The sequence below is a fragment of the Molothrus aeneus genome, chromosome 15 (genome assembly GCF_037042795.1).
Source record: "Molothrus aeneus isolate 106 chromosome 15, BPBGC_Maene_1.0, whole genome shotgun sequence".
Classification (NCBI taxonomy): domain Eukaryota; kingdom Metazoa; phylum Chordata; class Aves; order Passeriformes; family Icteridae; genus Molothrus; species Molothrus aeneus.
Genome location: NC_089660.1, coordinates 10,949,628 through 10,972,565, shown reverse-complemented (window position 1 = coordinate 10,972,565; position 22,938 = coordinate 10,949,628). Strand labels below are relative to the sequence as shown.

The following is a 22,938-nucleotide window of genomic DNA, read 5'->3' as shown; positions in this document are numbered from 1 at the left end:
TCTACTGTTCAAGTCAGACAAATATTTTTAAAATGAAGTTATGTGCCAGAAAGGATTTCAGGAACTCCAGAAGTTAACAATTCCACCACTGCATTTTGCTGTGCAGATGTTGCTGCTCAGAGGAAGGATCAGGACTCATGGTGCCAGGGTTGCCCTGACTGAGCACTAAAATGGGAATTCAGAAAAGACACTTTGCAGGAGCAGCCCCAGATCAGGTAGGAGAGGAGGCACCTCTGGAAAGAAGACTGACCCTGTCCCCCTCTGGTCTGCGTGGCTGTGCATAAACCATGAATGATAAACACTAATGAAGGGATGTTATGTGAGAATTATGAGAAGCTAAAAGACAAAATATTCTGCATTTGGAAGAAAGACATGTTTGCTTTGCTTGGCTGGCTACTGGCAGGACTGGAGGTCATGAGTCTGTCAGAGTGGAATTTACACCTCTGATCAAATTTAGGATGGATACTGTCATCCTTCCTAGGATCTCAATTCTAAGATCTGAGATTTCAGAATCTCAGCACAAAGCTAATGAGCCCTCTGCACAAGCATTTTTCATCAGCTGGGTTTCCCTTCCAAGGTGTCTGTAGATTATGTTGTATGCAAAGATGGGATGTGAAAAGCCAGCACAGGCTGATGCTGAATGAGTGAGGACACGGAGCTGAGAGTGCTGGAGCCAGTCAGCAGTGAAACCATGGAGCTTGCAGGCAGCATTTGCCCAGGCTGCTCTCTTTAGTACAAAAACCCAGATGCAGTGACCCTTTCTCCATGTGAGGAATCTTTTTTGGATAAATATACCTCAGTTCCATGTGGAAAACCCACACACATAGCAGGAGCTATGCCCAGCAGATGATTGCCACCTAAAGTGCAGTGACTGCAAATTACCATCTCTCCAGAGAGAAATACTTCATCCTGGTCTGACTTCAGACTGATTCAATATGATTTTTTTTTAAGGTCTGCTTTTTCATTCACTAATTAGTAGCCTAAATAAAATAAAGAGATTTTTGTGGGTTTTTTCCATGGGTTTGTAATGTCTTTTACCCATATTTCTTAATGACATCTTTCTCTAAACCTAAAAAGAATAATGTGACTGGCTGGCCTTTCCTATTTCTGGATTTGATTTATGCAGCAGTCTGTGAAGGAATGACTTACAGAGCCTTTCCACTGGCTGCATAGCCTTGTACAGAATCTGTGTTGAAATCCAGGGCATGCACAGAGAGGCCTGCCCAGTGCAGTGTGGGATGACCCAGTCCTCTTCCACATTCCCTCTCAGAATTTATTATGCAGGAAATGTGCTTCTCCTCCACAAGCCCTTGTGTTAAATGTGTCACAAGCTTAAATCCCTTGCAGTTTGCTTTCTGAGCTTCAGGCAGGGTCATCTGTCTGTGTTACGTCAAAATCTTCATTTGTTTTAGTGAAAGTCACTGCTCTGTGGAGAGCACAAAGGTTGGGCTCAGAGGTGCCTGCTTGCAGCCACCCAGGTGCATTCCACTTCACTTACACCCCAGCTGTGGTGACACAGGGAGATGGGAATGTGTCTTTCTGCACAAATCAGCATCTTCCTCAGGCTCCAGCCATTTAGGGCATTTCCTTCTTAGTTCAAACAGAGAACACAGGGTGATTCATCATTCCTGCTAGCCAAGTTTACAAAAGAGTTTATTCATTTGCTGAGGCAGGGGCCAAGTTTTGATTAAAAACCATGAAATGTGAATATGGTTAAAAAATATTTCAGCCTGGACACTGCCTCCTTTTCATGCAAATGATGGAGGTCATAGTCCTCAGAGCTGTCTACCCTAAATGCTCCCTGACAGATTTCAAGGGACAATATCAGAACATCTTTTATAAAAGCTGCCTCATGTCCTGCAAGCCCCTTAAATGCTTAGCAGGGACTGCAGTCTGCATCATTACATCCCCTGATTCTTTCGGGCATCCCTGGATAATTTGGAAAATCTAATTAAAACATGAGCAATGCAATTTTAAATAAAAAGGGGAGAATACGTGTCTTTTCCCATCCCTGCAGTCAGACCCCTCAAATTCTGTATAGGTGCCCTTGTACAGTTTTAAATAAGCCAGTCAGGCAATTACCAGTTTTTTCTGTGTTTGCAGAAGTTTAAATGGCCTTGTGAATGTGCAGCTGGGCACGGCTCAGAGCCCTGCCAGACCATAATTATGTTGAATGGGAGCAGGAGCTGTCAGGTCCCTCCCTGGGAGGATCCTGGTGAATCCAGCTTTAGTGTGCCAAGCCTGGCACAAGGACAGCTGGAGGTCCTGCTCTGTGTGCCAGACCTTTCCATCTGAACACTGTGTGTTTATCTCACCTCTTGTCTAGATTATCTGCAGCAGAATTTAAGGCATAAATCCCATCCTTTCACTTCTCTCTGTTGTACTTCAGTGTCCCCAAGGGGTGCAGCCTTGAATAACACTGAGTTATTCATGACTGCCTGCAGCTTCCCTGTCTGCTCAGCTCAGCTGTACCAGCACTGGGGTGGCTCAGGGCCTCACAGGGCTGACTTCCCAAAACAGTCTGTCAGCAGAAAGCCTTCTGCCCATTCCAGGAGAACCCTGGCACGAGTCAGACTGCTCAGGAAACCTGCAGAGCAGGAGTTTGTTTGCAGCCAGGGTCTCTGAGTTTTGTCAGAAGACAAAGCATGGTATAATTGATACCTCTGTGTTTCACACACTGGGTTTGTTTAGCCTGTGCAGGCAGCCCCATGCAGAGACACCTGAGCTGGCCTGGGCTGGCTGCTGGACAAAGTTACCTGCAATCAGGACAGCAGATGCCCAGTGGGGAGCAGTGGGGCATGTAGAGCAGTGGGCTGTGTAAGCTGATGTAGCTTTTTGTAGCTGCTGTACACAGTGTGCTGTTCCAAGAGGAAGATGTACTCAGTCTGATCATGGTGAGGTGTGTGTGTGTCTGGCCACATTGCCTTTTTCCAGTGTTCCCACCTTCTTGTGATGGGGATGTTTCTCTAATGCTCCAAGGGTTTGATTCAGGATGGCTTCCTGACAAATACTCAGGAATTTTGGTGTTTGGAAATGCTCTGTGATTTTGCTGTCAGGTATCTGACAGTGTCAAGCCCTCAGGTACATCTGGAACAGGAGGCTTGTCCCAGTCCATGTACCCTTCCCTTGCCTCAGAAGCCCCCTGGCTTTTGCCCATCATCAGCAATACAGTTTGTATTTCCTTTGGTACACCAAGTCCTCAGCTTGTGAAATCCACCTGTACCCAGGAAGACTAAAAATCAGGTGATTCTTCAGCAGACAGCACCTCTACAGCATGGCACATTCTTTTATCTACAGCTGATGTAAAGACATTGCTCAGACTTCTGGCTGGATCTTTGAACAGCAGACACTGGATGTTGGCATGCCTTGACTTTTGGCTTCCATCCTTGCTTTTCTAGGATCTGGTGTGATTATTTTTTCATTCATGAAACAAAAGAGGAAGCGCAACAGACACAGCTAATTTTAGAATTCGTTCCTCTACAAGGCCTTTTTACACATGTAAGTTTTAGCTTCAGTTTCAGGGAGAAACCTGAGCTCTGCTGAGGTCAGAAAGAGTTGTTTTCCAGGCGTATTCCTGCCTCCTCTGTTCTGACTCACTGCATTGTTTTATGGGAAATCCTATATGGCATGACATAAGTGCTCTTCACTTAATTTAAATATTTCCTCTGCCTAGGTCTTGACCAAGCCCTTGTAATATGAGAGACAAGGGGGCATCCAAAAATACTTGTGTGCACTTTCTGCAGACAAGCTCTCTACAAAGAGATTTTTACTTGAAAGGAATGTAAGGGCTTCAGACACCCAAAGGATGCTTGATTCTCCTGGTTTTAAAGCAGATCTCCATGTCATAGCTCTCCAGGTTCAGTTGTTCTTCTCACATATTCTCACTCCTCTCTCTGTCTGCAGTTGTGCAGGGCTTTTTTCCCTTTTAAAGTACATTAATACAGCTGCTGTTGCCAGTGGGCTCAGCATAGTCCAACAGCAATGGACAATTGGCTCCATCAGGCATGGGGGGAAGCTTCCAGCAGCTTCTCATAGATGCCACACCTGCAGCCCCCCACTACCAAAATGTTGCCACACAAACCCAACACCTCTACAAAAACACATTTTAAATTCTTCCTACTAAAAGAGGAAAAAAAGATCTGTATCTCCCTAAAAAAAGAGCAAGAAGTCTGTAGTAAAAATAGGTTAAAAAAGAAGCATCAGAACTGAGTAAGATATCTGTCTCTGACTCATGTCATTGGGTCTGAAGACTAATGGTGTTTTTACAGTCTCTAAAATGTACTAATATCTTTAATGCCATCACAGACTCACAGCTTGCTTCTCTCATGGATAATGATGCAATCATTTCTGAATTCACCCAATAAATGTTAATGTACAAAGTGTATGTATGTGGAACATATGGAACTGTGTTAGTATGCTCTGGTGTCAGGACAGCTGGACCCTTTTATTATGGTTTATGATATTAGCAGTTGTTGAAAGCCTCAGTGAAATTGCCTCCTTATGTTAGATATTTATTTCCCTATTTTCTATTTTTCTTATGGATTGTGCTTTGGTGAGTCATCTACCAAAACCTTGTGTTTGCAGTTGTAGTACACTAGATCTCTCTTTAGAAAATGGACTTGTGATGGAGTGAATTTGGAAAGCAAGCGGTAGCTTGTTCATAGTGTTTTGCTTGGTCTAATTGGGTTCCTGGTTCTATTAAATATTGGAAAGATGTTATTTTTGGTAGAGGTGACTGTTAGGATGATTGGCAATGATGATGGTCACTCAGAATTAGTGTGAATACTGGTTTCTAAAGAGGAAACACAGTAAATTAGACGTTCTGGTGGGCTGGGGAATGATTTTCTCTTTGTTTCAGCTCTACCCGTGCCTGTGTCGGGTCCATCCTCGCCCGAAGCGGTGCCGTGGTCCCGGGAGACCCAGTGGGGCTCCGGCTGCTCCTTCCCTCGGCGGAGCCCAGGCCAGGTGAACCCATCATCTGCTCATTCGGCCGTGCCACGTTCCGGCACTGAGACTGATGGAAATGAAGGAAAACATTTTCCTTCTGCCCCCAGCCCGGCGCCTGCCTGGGGCTCACCCGGAGCTGCTGCGCGCTGGCTCGGAGGTACTGAGAGCAGCGCCAGAGCTGTCGCCGGCCTGCAGGGAGCCCGTCCAGAGCCAGACGGGCTGCTCCAGGGACGGAGCAGGGGCTACGGGGGTGTTTGGGTTCCCTCTGGATCCGCTCTGCGCCGCGGAACAGCCGCTGCGAGAGCCCGGCACAGCCCGGACGGCGGGACCGGGGCGCTGCTACTCGCGGCATTACGGCGGGGGGCGGGGCTTCGGGCATCGGGGGCGGTCCGAGAGGGGCGGGGCCGGCGGGAGGTGGGGCTGGAAGGGCCGGGGCGCTTCTAGAACGGGCGGCGGGAGCGGCGGCCGCACGGTGAGCGGGGCTGGGGCGCTTCTAGAACGGGCGGCGGGAGCGGCGGCCGCACGGTGAGCGGGGCCGGGGCGCTTCTAGAACGGGCGGCGGGAGCGGCGGCTGGACGGCGAGTGGGGCCGGGGCGAGCAAGCGGGGCTGAGGGCACCGGTACGGCCGGAGCCCGCGCTGAGGCGAGCGGGGCAGGGCTGGGGACACAGGTACGGCTGGAGCCCCTGCTGAGGGCACCGGTACGGCCGGAGCCCGCGCTGAGGCGAGCGGGGCAGGGCTGAGGGCACAGGTACGGCCGGAGCCCGCGCTGAGGGCACAGGTACGGCCGGAGCCCGCGCTGAGGGCACGGGTACGGCCGGAGCCCGCGCTGAGGGCACGGGTACGGCCGGAGCCCGCGCTGAGGGCACGGGTACGGCCGGAGCCCGCGCTGAGGGCACGGGTACGGCCGGAGCCCGCGCTGAGGGCACGGGTACGGCCGGAGCCCGCGCTGAGGGCACGGGTACGGCCGGAGCCCGCGCTGAGGGCACGGGTACGGCCGGAGCCCGCGCTGAGGGCACGGGTACGGCCGGAGCCCGCGCTGAGGGCACGGGTACGGCCGGAGCCCGCGCTGAGGGCACGGGTACGGCCGGAGCCCGCGCTGAGGGCACGGGTACGGCCGGAGCCCGCGCTGAGGGCACGGGTACGGCCGGAGCCCGCGCTGAGGGCACGGGTACGGCCGGAGCCCGCGCTGAGGGCACGGGTACGGCCGGAGCCCGCGCTGAGGGCACGGGTACGGCCGGAGCCCGCGCTGAGGGCACGGGTACGGCCGGAGCCCGCGCTGAGGGCACGGGTACGGCCGGAGCCCGCGCTGAGGGCACGGGTACGGCCGGAGCCCGCGCTGAGGGCACGGGTACGGCCGGAGCCCGCGCTGAGGGCACGGGTACGGCCGGAGCCCGCGCTGAGGGCACGGGTACGGCCGGAGCCCGCGCTGAGGGCACGGGTACGGCCGGAGCCCGCGCTGAGGGCACGGGTACGGCCGGAGCCCGCGCTGAGGGCACGGGTACGGCCGGAGCCCGCGCTGAGGGCACGGGTACGGCCGGAGCCCGCGCTGAGGGCACGGGTACGGCCGGAGCCCGCGCTGAGGGCACGGGTACGGCCGGAGCCCGCGCTGAGGGCACGGGTACGGCCGGAGCCCGCGCTGAGGGCACGGGTACGGCCGGAGCCCGCGCTGAGGGCACGGGTACGGCCGGAGCCCGCCGCACGCTGTGCCCGCTGCCGCAGCTCCCCGGGACTGGCGGGGGTCCCGCTGCCGGAGCCCTGAGCGCGGTCCGAGCGCTTCGCAGGCGGTTCAGCCCTGGCGAGAGGCGGTTCAATCCTCTCCGGGATCCTCGCTCCGCTGCTGGGGCCGGCGGTCCCCGCGGGCCGGGCTCGGGGGGACGGCGGTACCGCAAAACATCACGCGTCTCTGTAAGCGTGTTAGAGCTGTCATCGCAAAAACAGTGGAAGAGCTTGTTGCCCTTCTCGGCGCTGTTTGGGTTTGATAGGACTGGCATTCCCGGTTAAATCACCGCCAGCTGACTTTGCCAGCTGCGTTAGCTGGCTGTGCGTGTTCCCTGCCTGCCACAGGCTCACACAGAGCAAGCCATGGCTTAAGCTTCGTAGAGGTGTTCAAACCGCACTTGTTCTGCTCACGTCTCATTTTGTTGTACTCTGAGCTTTGTTTACAAAAAAAAAAAAGCGTGTCCCTACATAGTTGTGCAGCTGAGCTGGGGACAAGCCAGGAGAGCACAGGCAGCTGTGTGTGACCTGTGCGATGCAGCGACTGAAGCCTCGGTGGAAAAGGCTGTGCAAAGGCACGGGAGAGCAGCTGGGGAAAACTGAAGGCATTACTTAAGTGTTACCACAGCTCAGCTGGGGCACAGCAGCTTGGCATGTCGTAAGATGGCAAAATATGCCTTTGACTAGACAGGAGTAATGTAATTTCAGGAAGCAAAGAATGTCCTTGTAACCTGGAAGCCAGGAGGAGAGAGGATATGTAAATAAAGGCTATTTTTGGGACTGTCTGACTTTGTGATGTTTGGTGTTTCCAGCCAATAATCGTCCCTTTTCCTCAGTATTAAAGTAGTGTTCCCCAGAAGACATTTTTGTAATGAAACCTCTTGCTCTTTAGTTTCATAGGTGCTCTTTGAGGCTGGAGTGGAGCTGGAAGGCTGCTGTGGCCATCTTTACCAGGGTAATATTTCATCTTTCTGGCATTAAGGACTTGGAAGTAATCCCACAGGTATGTTGTGAATATATATAGCAATCAGTGACTGCCATTCACATTTCACAAGCAGAACGTTATTCTGCAATGGTAAATTGGCAGTGCTGGGACACTAACAGACAAGAATGTGGCCTCTTGCTAATGCCATAATTTCTTGGGATTCAATTTTTTAATGTGACTAATCATACTTTGGGAGGCAGTGCAGGAATTATACACTTCAAAGAGAGTAACAGCAGAGGGAGCAGGGTTTACCAGTAAGCATAAGAAATTTTTCACTGGAGGTTTAAGTCAGGAATCCAATCTGTTTATAATTTCCATGCTGTGTGCATTGGCAAACTTCCAAAGAAGCAAGCTGTAAACATAGATATTTTTCCTATGACTAGTTCTGATTTTTGTGCATGGTTTTCTATATGTCAGAGATGTGGGAACATGGAGTGTGGAAGCAGGCATGTTCTAGGGGGATGTTAGAATAGGATCAACCTCTGAGATAATGCCTGATTTTAATTAAATTGAACTGAAAGAAACAGTTCACTGACAGCAGACCTTTTAATATGAAAATAACTCCTCTTATTTCTGAACAGGAAGATACTTTTAATGCTTTATATGGCAAATGTTAAGTTATTTCAAGTTATGTTAAGTATGGTGATATACCAAAGTTATGGCCTTTGCACAGTAAAATGCAGTCTAGATATTAATGCTAAAAAAACAAGCTGTAGTGGAAAAAGCCCAGAGTCTTTTTGTCTTCACCAATACTGTGGGGTTTGACTCCAGGCTGCTTTATAAAGGCAGAGCTTGCAGAGTAAGATTGAAGTGGATTTGCTGTGCCTTAGACTTTGCATCAGTTTTGTTCTCTACTGGAGTGTGGAAGAAATGTTTTGTTATGGCTTGAAAAAAATACTGGGAACTAATCAGGGTGATTATGGCTTCTAAGGTGGTTATAATTTATTTTATGTTAAAAGAAATGCCAGCAGTTTTGCATGATTGTGCTGTGTCCTTGTTAATGCTTGTAAATAAACAGCTTTTCCTCATTTTCTTTTGGCTTGCCTTGAGAAGCACAAGGCAATCACATTGCTGGTTTTGCCAGGTAATTCTAATTGGTTTTAGATGCATATTAAAATGATTTGTAAAGAAAGGCAGTGATGTTGGCATAAGCTGCTTCAAGCAGTAAAACAAGTGTGTTCTGGAGGAAGGGGCTGGGTTGAACACTGGTGCATCTGAGTTCATGTGGATAATGAATTTCAGCTTTGAATTACTTGGTTCGAAGTCTTCAGCCAATGGTATAGGCTTTCTTTCCTTATTATTTAATAACTTTTAAAATGTTTTATAGCTGCTATCATGTGCTGGGCAAATCTGCAAGACTTGAAATACTGCTACAAGTGAATGGTTTTGTGGCTGCCTTTCTTGGTTGGTATTGAGAGAGGCTCCTCCTTGGCATCATCTTGAAAATCTGTTTATAATTAAGCCTATCTTTTGGCTCTTAATAAGTAAGCAGCCTTGCAGGTTTTTGGTTTGTACCATTTTCCACTTAGATATCATGAACCTTATTTACAGCCATCAGTACTGACAGCAGCTTAATGCCTCCTTTTGCAGCTCCATTGTTTGTGGAGGGGAAAGGGATGAAGCCATCTGCAGCCCCAGTTCAGTGTGTCTGAAAGCAAGATGATAGGGTGGAAAACAGTGGCCTTTGGAGGAGCCCCAGACAGTTGTGTCTCATCCAACAGTCCAACCTCAAACTGCTGTTAGAGGATGGACAGAACTTCAGAGCCTCAACTTTGTGTGCACCTGTGGTGTTTTCTGGGGTCCCCCATGAAGGGTGGAATTATGAATCACACTCCATGCTCTTAGAAGGATAATTTATTATTTTATGATATTATATTAAAGAATACTATATGAAAACTATACTAAAGAATAGAGAGAGGATGCAGCCAGAAGGCTACAAAGATAGTAATGAAAACTTGGGCCTCTCTTCAGAGCCCTGACACAGCTGGATGGTGATTGGTCATTAAGTAAAAACAATTCACATGAAACATGCACCTGTTGGTAAACAATGTCCAAACCACATTCCAAAGCAGCAAAACACAGGAGAAGCAAATGAGATGGTATTGTTTTCCTTTTTCTCTGAGGCTTCTCAGCTTCCCAGGAGAAAAATCCCGTGCAAGGGGATTTTTCCAGAAAATATGATGGTGACATGTGCCAAAACCTCATCAGTGGCCTGAGGTGATCTTGAATTAGTGATTTGCTTGTTGGATTTCACCATGGTACTTAAATGGAAGGAGCTGCTCTGAGTGATTTCCCAGGTGTCTTTAACAGCACAGACAAGCACAGAAGAGGAGATGGGCTGTAACCCTTCCTTGTGTCATCAGCTTGCATGTTGTATTCCAGTAGCTCAGAAAAATGGTATCTTAATCAGATGTTGACAGTATCTGGTTATGATACTTTGTCTCACAAGCTTTATTCCTCTGCAGCAGATTCTGGGTCTGTAAGCAGAGAGCAATAGTCTGCCTTAATGACTTAGAAGAAACCGTTCCTGTGTGCTCTGAAAAAAATTTCCCCCACCCAGTCTTTGGAAGAGGTGACTTTGCTGGTAGCAGTTTGGAGCAGTTAGATTGCACCCCAGTTCCCCTCCTCCCCTAAAGAAGCCCCATAAGCAGAGGGAGTGCTGCCACCTTTAACTGAGGAGTGGAAGGACACGGTTTTGGGTTTTTTTTTTTCTGGAGTTCATGTGATCAAAAAGTGTTAACATATGAGTACAAGTAACATTCTGGTCTAATTTACCTCAATAAAGGGTATGACTTGTATTCTTTATGTTGTACAGACTGGTTTTATGTTGGTTCCGCTCAATTTAATTTTCCTGCATGAGAAGTCTGTGCAAATTTGGAGCTAGATGAAGGACTTGCTTTTTTTGTCCCTGTTTTTAGTTAGGCTGTCAGGCAAGTGGAGTTCTCTTGTACTATGGTGAATAAGGGAGACCATAGCATATCAGTGTGATCAGAAGTTGAGTCCTAAAGGCACTGGATGTAATAGGTATTTGTTTCCTCTTCTGACCTGAAAAAAGTGCTCCCTTTTGGCCTGTGTTCCCTGTGACTGGATATGGAATTCAGAGTGGAAGAGAAACTGGGAACCATGGTAGATATGCAAGCAATTCCCCTTTAATAGGTCAGGTCTCTATTTTTATATCTTGTTGATTATGAGGTTTTCAGAAAGCTTATTTAATAAAGAATTCAGTCTAACCTGTGGAGAAAAAATTCCATCCTTGTGTATTTTGTCTAGGACTTTTTTCCTTCTGCCAGTGTGCTCTGGGCCTGACAGCACTCTTTCCATAGGAGTAATGATTCACTGATGTCTTATACTGTAAAGAAGTAAGAAAACCCAAAACTCACAAAAGAAAAGCCAGAAATGTAGGCAGTATTTGTTCTACAAAGGCTTGTGTTTGGCATTTCTGTTTGAATAAAACACATTGCTTTACAAACATTGTTCTCCTTTATTGAGGCATGAGCTGCCCATGCCCCTTCTGCCCCTCTTGCCCTCCTTTCAGCTCAGTGGGGTGGGCACACGTACGTGTTGCTGTGCACACACGCTCCTGCCAGCCAAGACTGTGGTTATTCAGCCTCCTGTAATTCATTATTTGTGCTGGTTTTCCCAGTAACAGCTGTCAAAAGAATGTACAAACAATCTGCCAACCCTGCAGCCAGGTGTCCTGCTTGTTTGAGCAAGAGCTGCTTTCTCTTTTTACTGTGGTCTCTGTTTATTGACTCAAGTAAAACTGAGTCGGATGGTAAAGCTGTTGCAGACCTGCTATAAAGACAAGCTGGTAGCTGTAGTGCTTCTTGGCAGATTTCCTCAGCCATGAGAGAACATGGTGAGGAGGTGCAGGAGAGTGTAGAGTTGTTTTAACTGGAATATTCACTTGTAATTGTTCTCCCAGGCTTTATGATATGCATCCAAAAAACCACTCCATTAAATGATGGCAGACTATTCAGATGGACAGATGAGGCTCAATATATCCAAATTAATGTAGTTCCCAAGTGCACTTGACTTGCTGTGCTTTCTGCTGCATCGCTTACTGCGGCTTGTAATGTTGGCAGACCTCTGCATGGCACTATTCACTCAGCTTTATTCATTTCTCAGATTACCCATGTACTAGTTCTTAACTAACTTAAACAAGCACTTTGGGAATATGTGGTTTGCAGGAGGGTGAGAAACAAAAGAGGGAAGGGAGAGAACTTTTTATGATACTGTGAGACAGTTTCCTGCTTACTCATGCTTGCAAACTGTTGTGGTAAATGATTCTGATTCCTTGTGTAGTCTTGTAAAGCAATCAAAAGAATAATTTAAAAATAATCATCTTGCCTTGTGATAATACACAACAGGGGACAGAGCTATTCCTAATGTTTTTAGTGGTGGTGGTGTTGCTGAGGATGTATTTGGTCTTGCTTTCTGTGGCACTGGTGAGCCCAGCTGAGGGTGAGAGTTTCAGTTGTGCTGTGGGCTTGAAAGAAAGAAGTATCCATTTTTCATCTTTTGTCTTGTGGGTATTTCATCTTTTGGAGGCAGATGTGTGGAGTCCAAGGGAACAAGTTAGAGTTATTGCAGAATTATCTTGAGTCCTTCCTATTTGCTGCATTGCTCGAAGTTTCAGGACACTCCATGTAATTTTCTTTCATTTTTTCCCATCCATTCCCCTTTCTCGGGTTGATTCCATTTTGCCCCCAATAGTTGCATTTTTACTGTATTTGAAGTTACTGGGTCGCACGTGGTAATTTTGAGCCACCAGTTTGCCCAGTTACATTGAGCAGGAAAGTAATAACTGCTTCCTGAGCTGAGGTGGAGAGTTGTCACCTCTCTTGTGACACTGTGCAGGGGTGTGCCAGGAGCTCCAGTTTGAGCAGCAGTGCTCCTGCACAAGGCTGGCACTGGTGCCTGTTCCTGCTTGGTGGGCAGGCAGCTCTGGAGTGAGCTGTGGATGATCCCAGTGCAGTGCTCCTCACAAAGCCCCTGGAGAAGGTGTTCTGGTCATCAGAGCTCCCAGGAGGCTCTTCTGTGTGCCCCTTGCATCCCTGGCTTCACTTGACCCATCTGCTCAGACTGGCTTTCCTCCCATACCCTCAGGCTGTGCTTTTGGAAGTGGAACAATCTGCTTTCAACATCCATCTCTGGGGCTGGGTTTCTAAACTGGCACAGCCTTTGAAATCCAGAAGTTATAAGGGCTGTGCCCAGAGGCCAGTATGCTGAGATAATGCATCTTCAATAAGGAGAACTGGAAATTTCACTTCTAACTTTTCCAACCATTGCTGCCACTTCTACACTACAAAATGTTCTATTTCTTTATTTGGCTTTCTCACTATTTGTGTTTCTAGACAGTTTTTAAATAACTGAGTTTTATAGAATGCTATAAACCCATTTAATTTAGAGTCCTATTATTATTATTGGAATATAATTTGTGCGTCTCATATTTTCCAGCTCTAGTTATGTCTGACATGGAAGGTTCTGAACTGCTCTTGCAAAAGAGCTTTTTCTCACTGTCTCAGTGGACAATATGTATATACAGTTTCCCTTTTCTCATATGGGCTTTCCAGTGTCTTCCATGTAAACCCCAAAGACTATGCAAGATAGCATTTGATGCTGTTAAGTAACAGCTCCTATGGTTGAAGAAGAGTTTTTTCAAGCTTTAAAAATTAAAATTCAGTGTCTAAATAATTTTCAGGAGGTTAAAATGACTGAAGATAAAGGTTAATGCTTTGGCTTGTTTCTCACAAATAGGTTAATTATTTTCATTCCTCCTTTTCCTTTTAATTTTTAACAGGTATCTCTGGAAGATGAAGCCCTGGCTACAGTTGATGTTCTTCCCTTGTGTTTTCCTGATCTGGCACGCAGAGGCAGAGTTCTTCACCTCCATAGGTGTGGAAAGAACCAGTGCATGATGTTGTGATGTGGTTATTGTGATTGCTAGAACTGCTGAAGTTATAATCTGAGGCATATGGTTTTCTTCATGTGGCCCTGGCCAACACTGTCTCTATTAGGAAAAGCTGCTCTTCTGCAGCATCAGTGCAATTTGTTTGCAGTTGGTTGTCTTGGAACACTGACCAACATGATTCAAGTTTCTCTGAGGCCTCTGTCAGTAAAATAAGATGGGCTCTGTGTTCTATTAGGATTTGTGCATCTGTTGTCATTTTAAACAGAGCACACCACCTTATTCTAGAAAGCTTAGTCTCTTGAATTTGAGTTATGAAAATAGTTAAAGTGGTAAATATGTGAAGTTTTTATTTTTCCCCAGCAGCCAAAATGTCCTGTCTTCTCAAAAAGCTGAAGTTAGGTGTCAGAAGGAAAAATCAGTAACTCCCTTACATTGTGTGTTTTGCTAGGCCTGACTAAATCCTAAAGAATTTGCATTGTAATAAATCTGTAAAATAATTTGATTTTTATCACAATTTAGTTCCTGTGTTCTAATAGGATCCAATCATGTATGATTGTGGTAGAGCTTCAAATGAGCACAAACTGAGTTTTCTGCTGTTAATTGCTCTAACATTTTCCTGTTGAGCAGTTTGGGGACTTGCCCTCCATAAGGGCATTAGAGGCTGATTAACTGCCACTGGCTGTTCTCCAGAATGTTCTTTGAGTCGGTGGAGCTGGTTCTGAATGGCAAAGTTCAGAGCTCCTGGTGGGTTGTTCTGCACCACTGTGTGGAACTGCTCAGCCAGTCCTGCTGCCAAGCTCCTCACGTGCCCTGTGGCTGCCTCAACAATATTTAACTGCATATGTACTATTTGCTTCTGATTTTTCTAAGTTAAGTAGCATTTTATACAAAGCTTCCACAAAGGATCACCATCTCTTTACACTTACCTATTTCTGAACCTTTGCTAACTCTGAAAATAGCACATCCTGCTGCCTTCTATCTGCTTAATCATGCCTCATTCATAATTACTTTGGAATGCTGGAGCTGTGGTTGCATTTATGAATCTAGTAATATTCTTTCAGTTTGGGCTTTGAAAAGCCAAGTTTGTCATAGCAATTAGGACTGATATGTTAGCAATTTCCACTAATGCTAATCAGAAGAGTGTGTGTGTGAGTCTATGAACATTAGTCTGAAATTCCTCTCTGTGTAATGTTAGGCTATTTCCATGGTTACCCATATTGTAAAGCTGTAACTTTAAATGATGTTAGTGGTTACACTAGTAATTTGTAAGAGTGACCTAATCTGTGTCCATATGTAGAACAGATGCTTTGGCAACAATTTGGATCTTTTGTTGCTTTGTCTCCATAGCTGTATGAGTGTTAAACCTTTCTTAATTGTCTTGCTTGCACTTGTAGTACTAAAAGTAATTCAGAGTCAGAGCAAAGCTGCGTGAACTGTTGAAGCTGGGACTTTAAAAGCCCCTTGAAGCATTTGAATGCCAGCCCTGTGTGTCTGATAGCTTTTGTGGTGTACAGGCATTGAAGTGCACATCCTTAATTTGTCTGTTGTTTGTGATGGTTTTAATAGCCCTTGAGCATTTAAGGTTTGTTTTGTATGCACTTGGGAATTGTTACTTTTTTAGACCTGACGAATATTTGCTCCTACTCTTTTTAGGTCAAATGACAGACCTGATTTATGCGGAGAAGGACTTGGTACAGTCTTTACAGGAGTATATCCGAGCAGAAGAGAAAAAGCTCTCTCAGATTAAAAGGTAGGGGAGATTTGTGTGATGAAGGGTGACAAAATGGCTCATTTGTGTTCAATCACACCCCACCTTTGTCACCACTCTATGATGCTATATCTTGTTGGTATTTCCTCAGTAGATAATCACAGGGAGAGGATAGGTACTAACTTGGTTTAATTTATTCCCATTAACTTACAAAGGTCCCTGCTTCAGATATCATTTAGAATTTGCTTCTTTAGAAATGGTGCTCTGGTGGGATCTCCCCACTTTGCCCTGTCCTTGTACCATGACAGGACTCCTGCAGAGAGGACACATGAGTCATGTCAGCCTTGTCATGAGAGCTGAATGCCTCTCTTTGCCAGTGCTCTGTGCTGCTTGTTGTTTCATGCCATCAGCCCTGCTTACAGGAGCCAAGTGTGCCAGTGGCATTCACCAAGTCTCTGGGTTCCCTTCTGTGTTGGCTTTGCCCTCAGGGACAGTTCTCCTGCCCTGTTCCCTTCAGGTGCCAGCCTGGCTGCAGCACATCTCTGATGTTGGCTGATTACTTGGATCACTTGAAAGGCTCTTGCTGACAGCTGATACTTTGTGTCATGTAGGAAGATTGTTAATTCTGCTAGCCAAAAGCAATATATACTAGGGTGTGACAGGAGGATAGGCTACATGAGGTCCAGGTTCAGAGGAGCCAAGTGCCTCTAGGAGGAGTTGTGCTTTCCAAAAAACTCAGCTCAAGGCTGTATGTGTCAATCTGACCTTCCTTTGGGAGTGTAGGATGAGAATAGAGTTATGGAGTAGTGGAATGGTAGGAATTCTGGTCACATAGACACAAAATGTTCTTTTCTTGAAAAGCTGCCATTTGGAGGCAAAGCAATATCCTTTTCAAGTATTGGTAAAGAGAATATCTGTTCAATCTATGAATAAACTGGTATTTTTAAGGCTTGTTACAACTGAGATGCATGCCTGCTCAAGTTAGGTTTAAAATACTAAACAGCGAAATACTTTCCCTCTGAAAGAGACTATTGTAATCAAAAAAAACTCCACTTTATCCTTGTGAACTTGAAAGGTTGAAAGCCAGTTTTGACAGTAAAAACAGCAATAATTTGATCTAGATGTGTAATTTGAATGATTTAGGAAGGAAGATGTGCATTCATAAATGCCCGAGAACAATTTATGAATGCACATCTTCCTTCTTTAATCATGTGCACACTTCTCATTCCAGCTGGGCTGAAAAGATGGATGTACTGACCAGCAAATCAGCCTCTGATCCAGAAGGGTATTTGGCACACCCTGTGAATGCATACAAGCTTGTCAAGCGTTTGAATACTGACTGGCTGGAATTGGAAAACCTGGTTCTTCAGGACACAACAAATGGTAAGGAGTTACAGGGGACTGCTGTCAGGAGGCAGCCTTGTGTTCCAGAAAACCACAAACTTGGCTGTGGTTTAAATATTATTGCCAAGTTTGTTTAAAAAGCAGCTAAGGACTTGACTTGTGTGTACTGATTACCCAAGTGAGTGAAACTTGCAACTGAACACACCTTAGTCAAGACTCAAACTGTTTTATTTGGGGAAAAAGGGAGAATGGGAAGTGCTTAAAGCTGTGCTGGTAACTGATGAGTGTTATTGTTCTCTTGTATATAAACTGCTTCATTTGCTTTCCCAGTCTGTTGCTTCTCTTGATGATCACTGTTTTTTGACCATGTTGATCAGAGAATAAGATTAAGAATCAAAATGAGTCCCATATTGAACTGGTGGGGATACCTGTATCAGCCCCAGCATTAGAGTTGGCAGATGCTGTAGTTTGTCAAAACCAGGATAACATATGATTGCTATTTCTAAACCTATCCTTCTAAATCAAATGCTTCCAGTACTAATCCTTGGGTTTGCATCATTTTTTCAAGTGTCTGCCTGAATTTGCTTTGCATACCTTTTTTTAAGCGGAGGTTTATTTTTACTGGACTCCTGGAAAACGAGCAAGAGGTGGTTGTGTTTTTCAGGCAGAACACCACATGGTTTCCCTTTCTACTCTGCATATGTTAAAGTCTAGGTACTTGAAAGTTTTTTTCCAGACAAGGCTTTTATTGCCTTTTGGAATAGTTATCCTAAATGGAAATAAAATACTCAAGTCTATTGAATAAGTCTGTCACTAATTTTTTCTAAAGGTTTCTTTTTCCAGTTTGGCTTTCTGTATGATTAGAAATGGTTGGGCTGTTTTCCTTCAGTTGATGGCTTCCTCTTCTGCCCAACCAACCTGCTGTGTAACCCTGACATGTTTACTTAGTGCATTTAATTTTATTTCTGAGTATCACCTGGTTTACTTGTCAGGTTTAATTCTCTCACTGAGTAAGGCCCTATGCTAGTGAGGGGATCCTAGATCAGGGGGTCTGTCCCTGGAACTGAGACTTGAAAAGCTCTTGTGGCTTTAGAGGTTGGAATACTAAGTTGGAGATCATTGACTAGTACTACAACCTGAAATCAGTTGTCTCTATGGGTATTGCAGGAGATATGATGAAAGCTGTTAAGTTTTCACGTCAGAGAGACATTAGAGGACAGTGAAGATCATTAGATTCACATTGTACATCAGTAATTTTGTGGCACAAGGAAATTGAGTTTAGATATTTATTATTTTTTTTTTTACTCATGAGCTGTATTTCTTGAAAAGGGACAGAAAACAATGTGTTTATAACTTTTGAGCCTAATAAGAGGCTTTAAATCTGGGTTATTTGAAATGTAATTCTCAAGCCAGAGCAGATGTTTCCTCTTCTGTGTCAATCTTGTACTGATACTTATTCAAGCTCTGGAAGTAACATCTTGCCCTTTTACTGCAAAGGCTTTATTGCAAATCTTACAATCCAGCGTCAGTTTTTTCCAACTGAAGAAGATGAGACTGGAGCGGCGAAGGCTCTGATGCGCCTGCAGGACACCTATAAACTGGATCCTGAAACCCTGTCTCGAGGGAACTTGCCAGGTCAGTGCACCCAGGTCTCCTTGGCTTTAACAGGAAGGAAGTGGTAACATCCTCAAACTCTCTCCAAATGTCCTTTATAAAATGAGGATTACCTAGTTTTGCAACAGATGTTTCAGAAAATTTCAAGAGATACTAGGATGTCTGATTATTAGCTGAGTCCTGATTAATGTTTGTTTTTGCTGCTGCTGATGAGACACCTACTGAAACAGGTTATGGTGGGTACCAACATGGTGTTTACTAACTGAATAGGCTTCATTGGTGTGTGGGTAAATGAGCTGACACAATATTTTATTTGTTGTAAGTGTTACTAGCCATTAATAATTAACTAAATTTTAAGTCCTACCTGTGCGTCTTCTGAGCTGGAGCAACTGGAAATCAGTGCAGTCAACTCAACTGGACACCTAGTTTGTTTAAACCAACATCAGCTTGCTTATGTACAAATACAGATTTATATCAAGAGAAACAAGCTGGCTGTGCAGGTAGTCAGGCTTCTCTGATCATCTACCAGTGTTAATCTGTAGGTGAGGTGAAATCTGTTACAATGTTAGTCTGCTCTTCCTTTGTCTACAACAGAAAACACAATAGCTTACCACTGTAACTTCTGTTAAACTTCTCTTTGTTTCCAAAGGAATGAATTAGAATAAAATTAAGGCAGTTTACTCTTTAATTCTGATGGTGATCACTTTAGTACTGAACTTAAAATATTGTCAAAGCATTGTTTCTTAGAAACACTTTTGGATGATAAATGTGTGTATTTAGAGATACTTCTCAATGTGTCCCATGTATTTAAGGCAAAGGTGCTTGTATGGATTGCTGAATGCTATCTTTTTGTTTTTAGGAACAAAATACAGATCCTCCCTGACAGTTGGTGACTGCTTTGGCATGGGGAAGACAGCCTACAACGATGGGGACTATTACCACACTGTGCTCTGGATGGAGCAGGCCTTAAAACAGCATGATGAGGGGGAGGATACAACAGTCAGCAAAGTAGAGATCCTAGATTATCTCAGCTATGCTGTTTTCCAGTTTGGGGACTTGCACAGAGCCATGGAGCTCACCAGGCGCCTGATATCCCTCGGTAAGAGCAAAGACCATGTTACTTTAGCAAGGAAGTGCTGCCAGCAGCAGAGCTGAGAACAGTCATGGCCCATCCACATTGGTGAGCTGACTGGAAAGGATATCCTGACAGATCACTTATAATAAATGTGGGTCCTGGAAAAAAGTCTATATACTTCATATATAGTATATGAAGTATCTTTAACAAGCTGTCTTATGGTCCATGCTGTGGTTACCCAAGGCCCTGGTGTGTCTGACTGTGCTCACTGCCTGTGTGCTTTGCTGGAGGGTACTGAGATGTTTGGCAGTGGCTAAAGCCTTGCTTGTCTCAAGTGGAGATCAAGGCTACCACAGATATAGGCAGTGCTGCACCTTCTGTAAAGTCCTACTGAATTTACATGTACCTCTTTATTCCTCAGTGCAGGTACTCATGGATGCTGGAATACTTTGCCTGACATCTTACAGTATTTATTTCTGAATATTCGGAACAATCTGAGTTTCTTAAAACCTCTTTTTATTTCTGAACTGTTTTTAGTTTTCCCTTGAGTAACCAAATAAGCTTCCTATCCAGCTTTGCCTACTTCCTGCAGTGGAAAGGTCTGTCCTCTTCCTTTAGAGTTAACATTACCTGTGTTGGGTATTTGATGGGGTTTTTAATGAACTGTCGTTGCTAGTTTAGATATTGGCAGCATTCTGAGAGTGGGTGAAGTCTTCCTATTGAAAAAATATTTATTAGTCTAATTTCTACAGAACTAGAATTCTTAAATTAAATTTACAAGAATATGAATATGCATTTAATCTAGCTCTAGGGGTTTAGCACTGATAGCAGAATGCAAATCCTTAGCAGCAGCAAACAGTGGAACACAGTTGGCAGTCCCTTCTGAAAGGAGCAGCTTCCTCTGCTCTGGGCTCAGCTTCCCTGTCTGGCCACTATTACCCTGTGTTCTAATGAGTGGTGACTGGAGTGAGTTTTTGGGTTGGTTCTATGAGATAAACACAGTAAAGCTGGGAAGGCCCGAAAGGAAAGAATCTGTTGTAGGTAGTAGCATCCTGAAACACAGATGAACAAGGAATTGTTCCTTCTTAGTTATCTGGGATAAAGGTCTATTGATGATGATAATTGATTCTTACCAACATCATTAATAAATCACTAGTATGTCCAAAGATGCTAGTGATCCAGGCTCCCTCCCATATAATCCTGGTAGAGCTACAGATGGGTGCTGTAGGTGTGCTCAGAGCTTCCCAACCTGAGAGAAGTCTTTTGAACTGAAGACTGTGGCTGGACTCCACCACAGTACTTGGCTAAAGTGTGCTTGTGCAGTGTGGGTGAGCAGCATGGTGGAAAGGAGGGGTACATCAAGTGGGCTACCTTGGTCCCTGCTCATGAGCTCTGGTGATCTGCTCATCTTGGGTGGAACTGGTCAGAAAAGTTGAGAGAAAAGGAGGAGGGTGAAGAACAAAAACTTGTATTCTTTTTCTTGGAATACAAGTTTTATGATGGATTCTTCCAGAAAGGATTCTTTTGTATCCTTAGTGCAGTTCTCCTTTGCAAAGACAGAAGCTTCCCAGTGTGGATTTTCAGTGCAGACTGAAGCCAATGCCTTTGTTTGCCTGATAATGCTTTAGGGAGATAAGAATTGTTGCTGTCTTGATACAGGGACTTGTTTGTCCTAACAGTTTGCAAAAATCACCATTTCTGTCTGGTTTTCTCCCAATGAAGACAGCACTCATGAAAGAGCAGGCAGTAATCTGCGGTACTTTGAGAAGCTGCTGGAGAAGGAAAGAGAGGAGAAGGAGAAAGCAAATTTAATAAACAAGACTGTGACAACCACAGAAGCTGTGGTGCAAAGTGGAGCCTATGAGAGGCCTCTTGACTACTTGCCAGAGCGTGATATCTATGAGGCCCTTTGCCGAGGTGAAGGAGTGAAAATGGTAAGAGACAACAATTCCTGACTATGCTGCCTTTGCATAAGGGTGGTCAAGCTTGGTGGAACATGTTGTTTTTCCTTCTGTGAAGCTCTTTTTTTAAGAAAAATTTAAGTTTGTTTCTGTCCAGGCTGAGATTTGTATCTTATATCTTGGCTTCTCAGTCTTCAGCTGTTACACACAAACAACTCTTAGCTGTACCTCTTAAGGGTTGTTGAAAATTGATTCTCCTCAGTCTGTCTACTCAGCTTTTTCAAAGTCAGCCATACAGGGCTTTTTCCCCTGAGAGCTGATTATGCTTTACCACACTCAGGGAATCACATTATTCCTTCCCTTTTGCATCTTAGACATGTTCTTCTGGAGTGACTGTTTTGACCAAGTGATTTCCAGTACCTCTCAACAAATATCACTTCAATTCTTAGTCCAGGGAAAAGAACCAATTTATTTCATCTGTATAGTCTTAATTATGTAAACCAACTTCTTTTTACTGCTCATTGCTTGTGTAGTTCTTAATCTGTAACCTATTATGGTTTAATTCCCCTAAAGATTAGTATTTCAGATGCTGCTCAGTGGTATTTGGAGCAGGATATCTTGTTTTTAATTGCAGTGAATTGCAGAATCACTCTTGTTTACCTCTTGTATCTTCTGGTCACCTGATGGCTTTTACAATGTCTGTGGAATGAAGCTCATCTTCTTGCCTTACCTGTTTGAAGTTCAAGAAAAGTGTTTGAGCAAGCAATGCTTTGTTTGGCATTTTGTTTCAGACACCTCGAAGACAAAAAAGGCTGTTTTGTAGGTACCACGATGGAAACAGAAACCCTCATCTGCTGATAGCTCCCTTTAAAGAAGAGGATGAATGGGACAGTCCTCATATTGTGAGATACTATGATGTCATGTCTGATGAAGAAATTGAGAAGATTAAACAACTAGCTAAGCCAAGGGTAAGTTTCCCTTTTTCTATCTCACCATAGTTGCCAATTCCATGCTTCAGTGTCTATTAGCAAGGACTAAGCAAAGGATTTGAAAGATCTGGTTTTGTACTACAGATGATACACTGCAGCTGTGGGCCTAAAGGGAATGAATTTGAAACTGCCTGGTGATGTAGAACCATAAAGCCCAGGCTCCCAAAGGTACTTATGCATTGTTGCACTTAATTATGCAAAGTTCTCAGTAAATGGCTTAGAAAGCTTTAAGAAATTAGAGACTAGACTTGAAAAGATAAATGGCTGACTTAAAATGATGGGAGTAGGTGTGCAATATGTCTTGAATCTGCCTTTTGAACTGGAGCCAAACTTAAATGAAATTTAAAAACCCTGAATCTCAAGAGAAGTGGAAAGAGAAAAATGTAAGTTGTGTAGAATAATACCTAGAGGTTTGGGATTGTTGGTGGGTTTTTTGTTTGTGTATGCTGGAATCCACTGCTTCTGTTCTAAACCATAGATATTTCTTGTTACTCATGATATGAGTTCTGGTGACTCTGCACACAATAAAAAAAGCAGCTACCTCATGCAAAGCTAGTAATTACCTGTTTTTTCTGGAGGTGGAATTTTCTGTCACATTTCTGGCAAAAAGTAGTATGGCAGTGTGATAGTAGTAGACACCCCCATACTTTTTCTGTCAGGTCTGAGCAAAATGTGAAACTGAACAGATCTTTGCTTATAGAGGAATGGTTCATTTTAGTACTCTTCAGGCTACCATATGAAATA

General features: G+C 44.7%; 1 protein-coding gene across 3 annotated transcripts in view; it reads left to right on the top strand.

Moving 5' to 3' along the window:
• Positions 1-5,380: 5,380 nt before the first annotated feature.
• P4HA2 (prolyl 4-hydroxylase subunit alpha 2) overlaps positions 5,381-22,938 on the top strand; it is a 28,117-nt gene continuing 10,559 nt past the window's right edge. For all 3 annotated transcript variants that reach the window (XM_066559901.1, XM_066559902.1, XM_066559903.1), the window contains exons 1-9: positions 5,381-5,472; positions 7,557-7,667; positions 13,453-13,547; positions 15,217-15,313; positions 16,503-16,654; positions 18,113-18,250; positions 19,089-19,328; positions 21,027-21,238; positions 21,997-22,173. In XM_066559901.1, the coding sequence (XP_066415998.1) occupies positions 13,466-13,547; positions 15,217-15,313; positions 16,503-16,654; positions 18,113-18,250; positions 19,089-19,328; positions 21,027-21,238; positions 21,997-22,173 (1,098 nt within the window). In that variant the 5' untranslated portion in view covers positions 5,381-5,472; positions 7,557-7,667; positions 13,453-13,465. The remainder of the gene's footprint in view (positions 5,473-7,556; positions 7,668-13,452; positions 13,548-15,216; positions 15,314-16,502; positions 16,655-18,112; positions 18,251-19,088; positions 19,329-21,026; positions 21,239-21,996; positions 22,174-22,938) is intronic.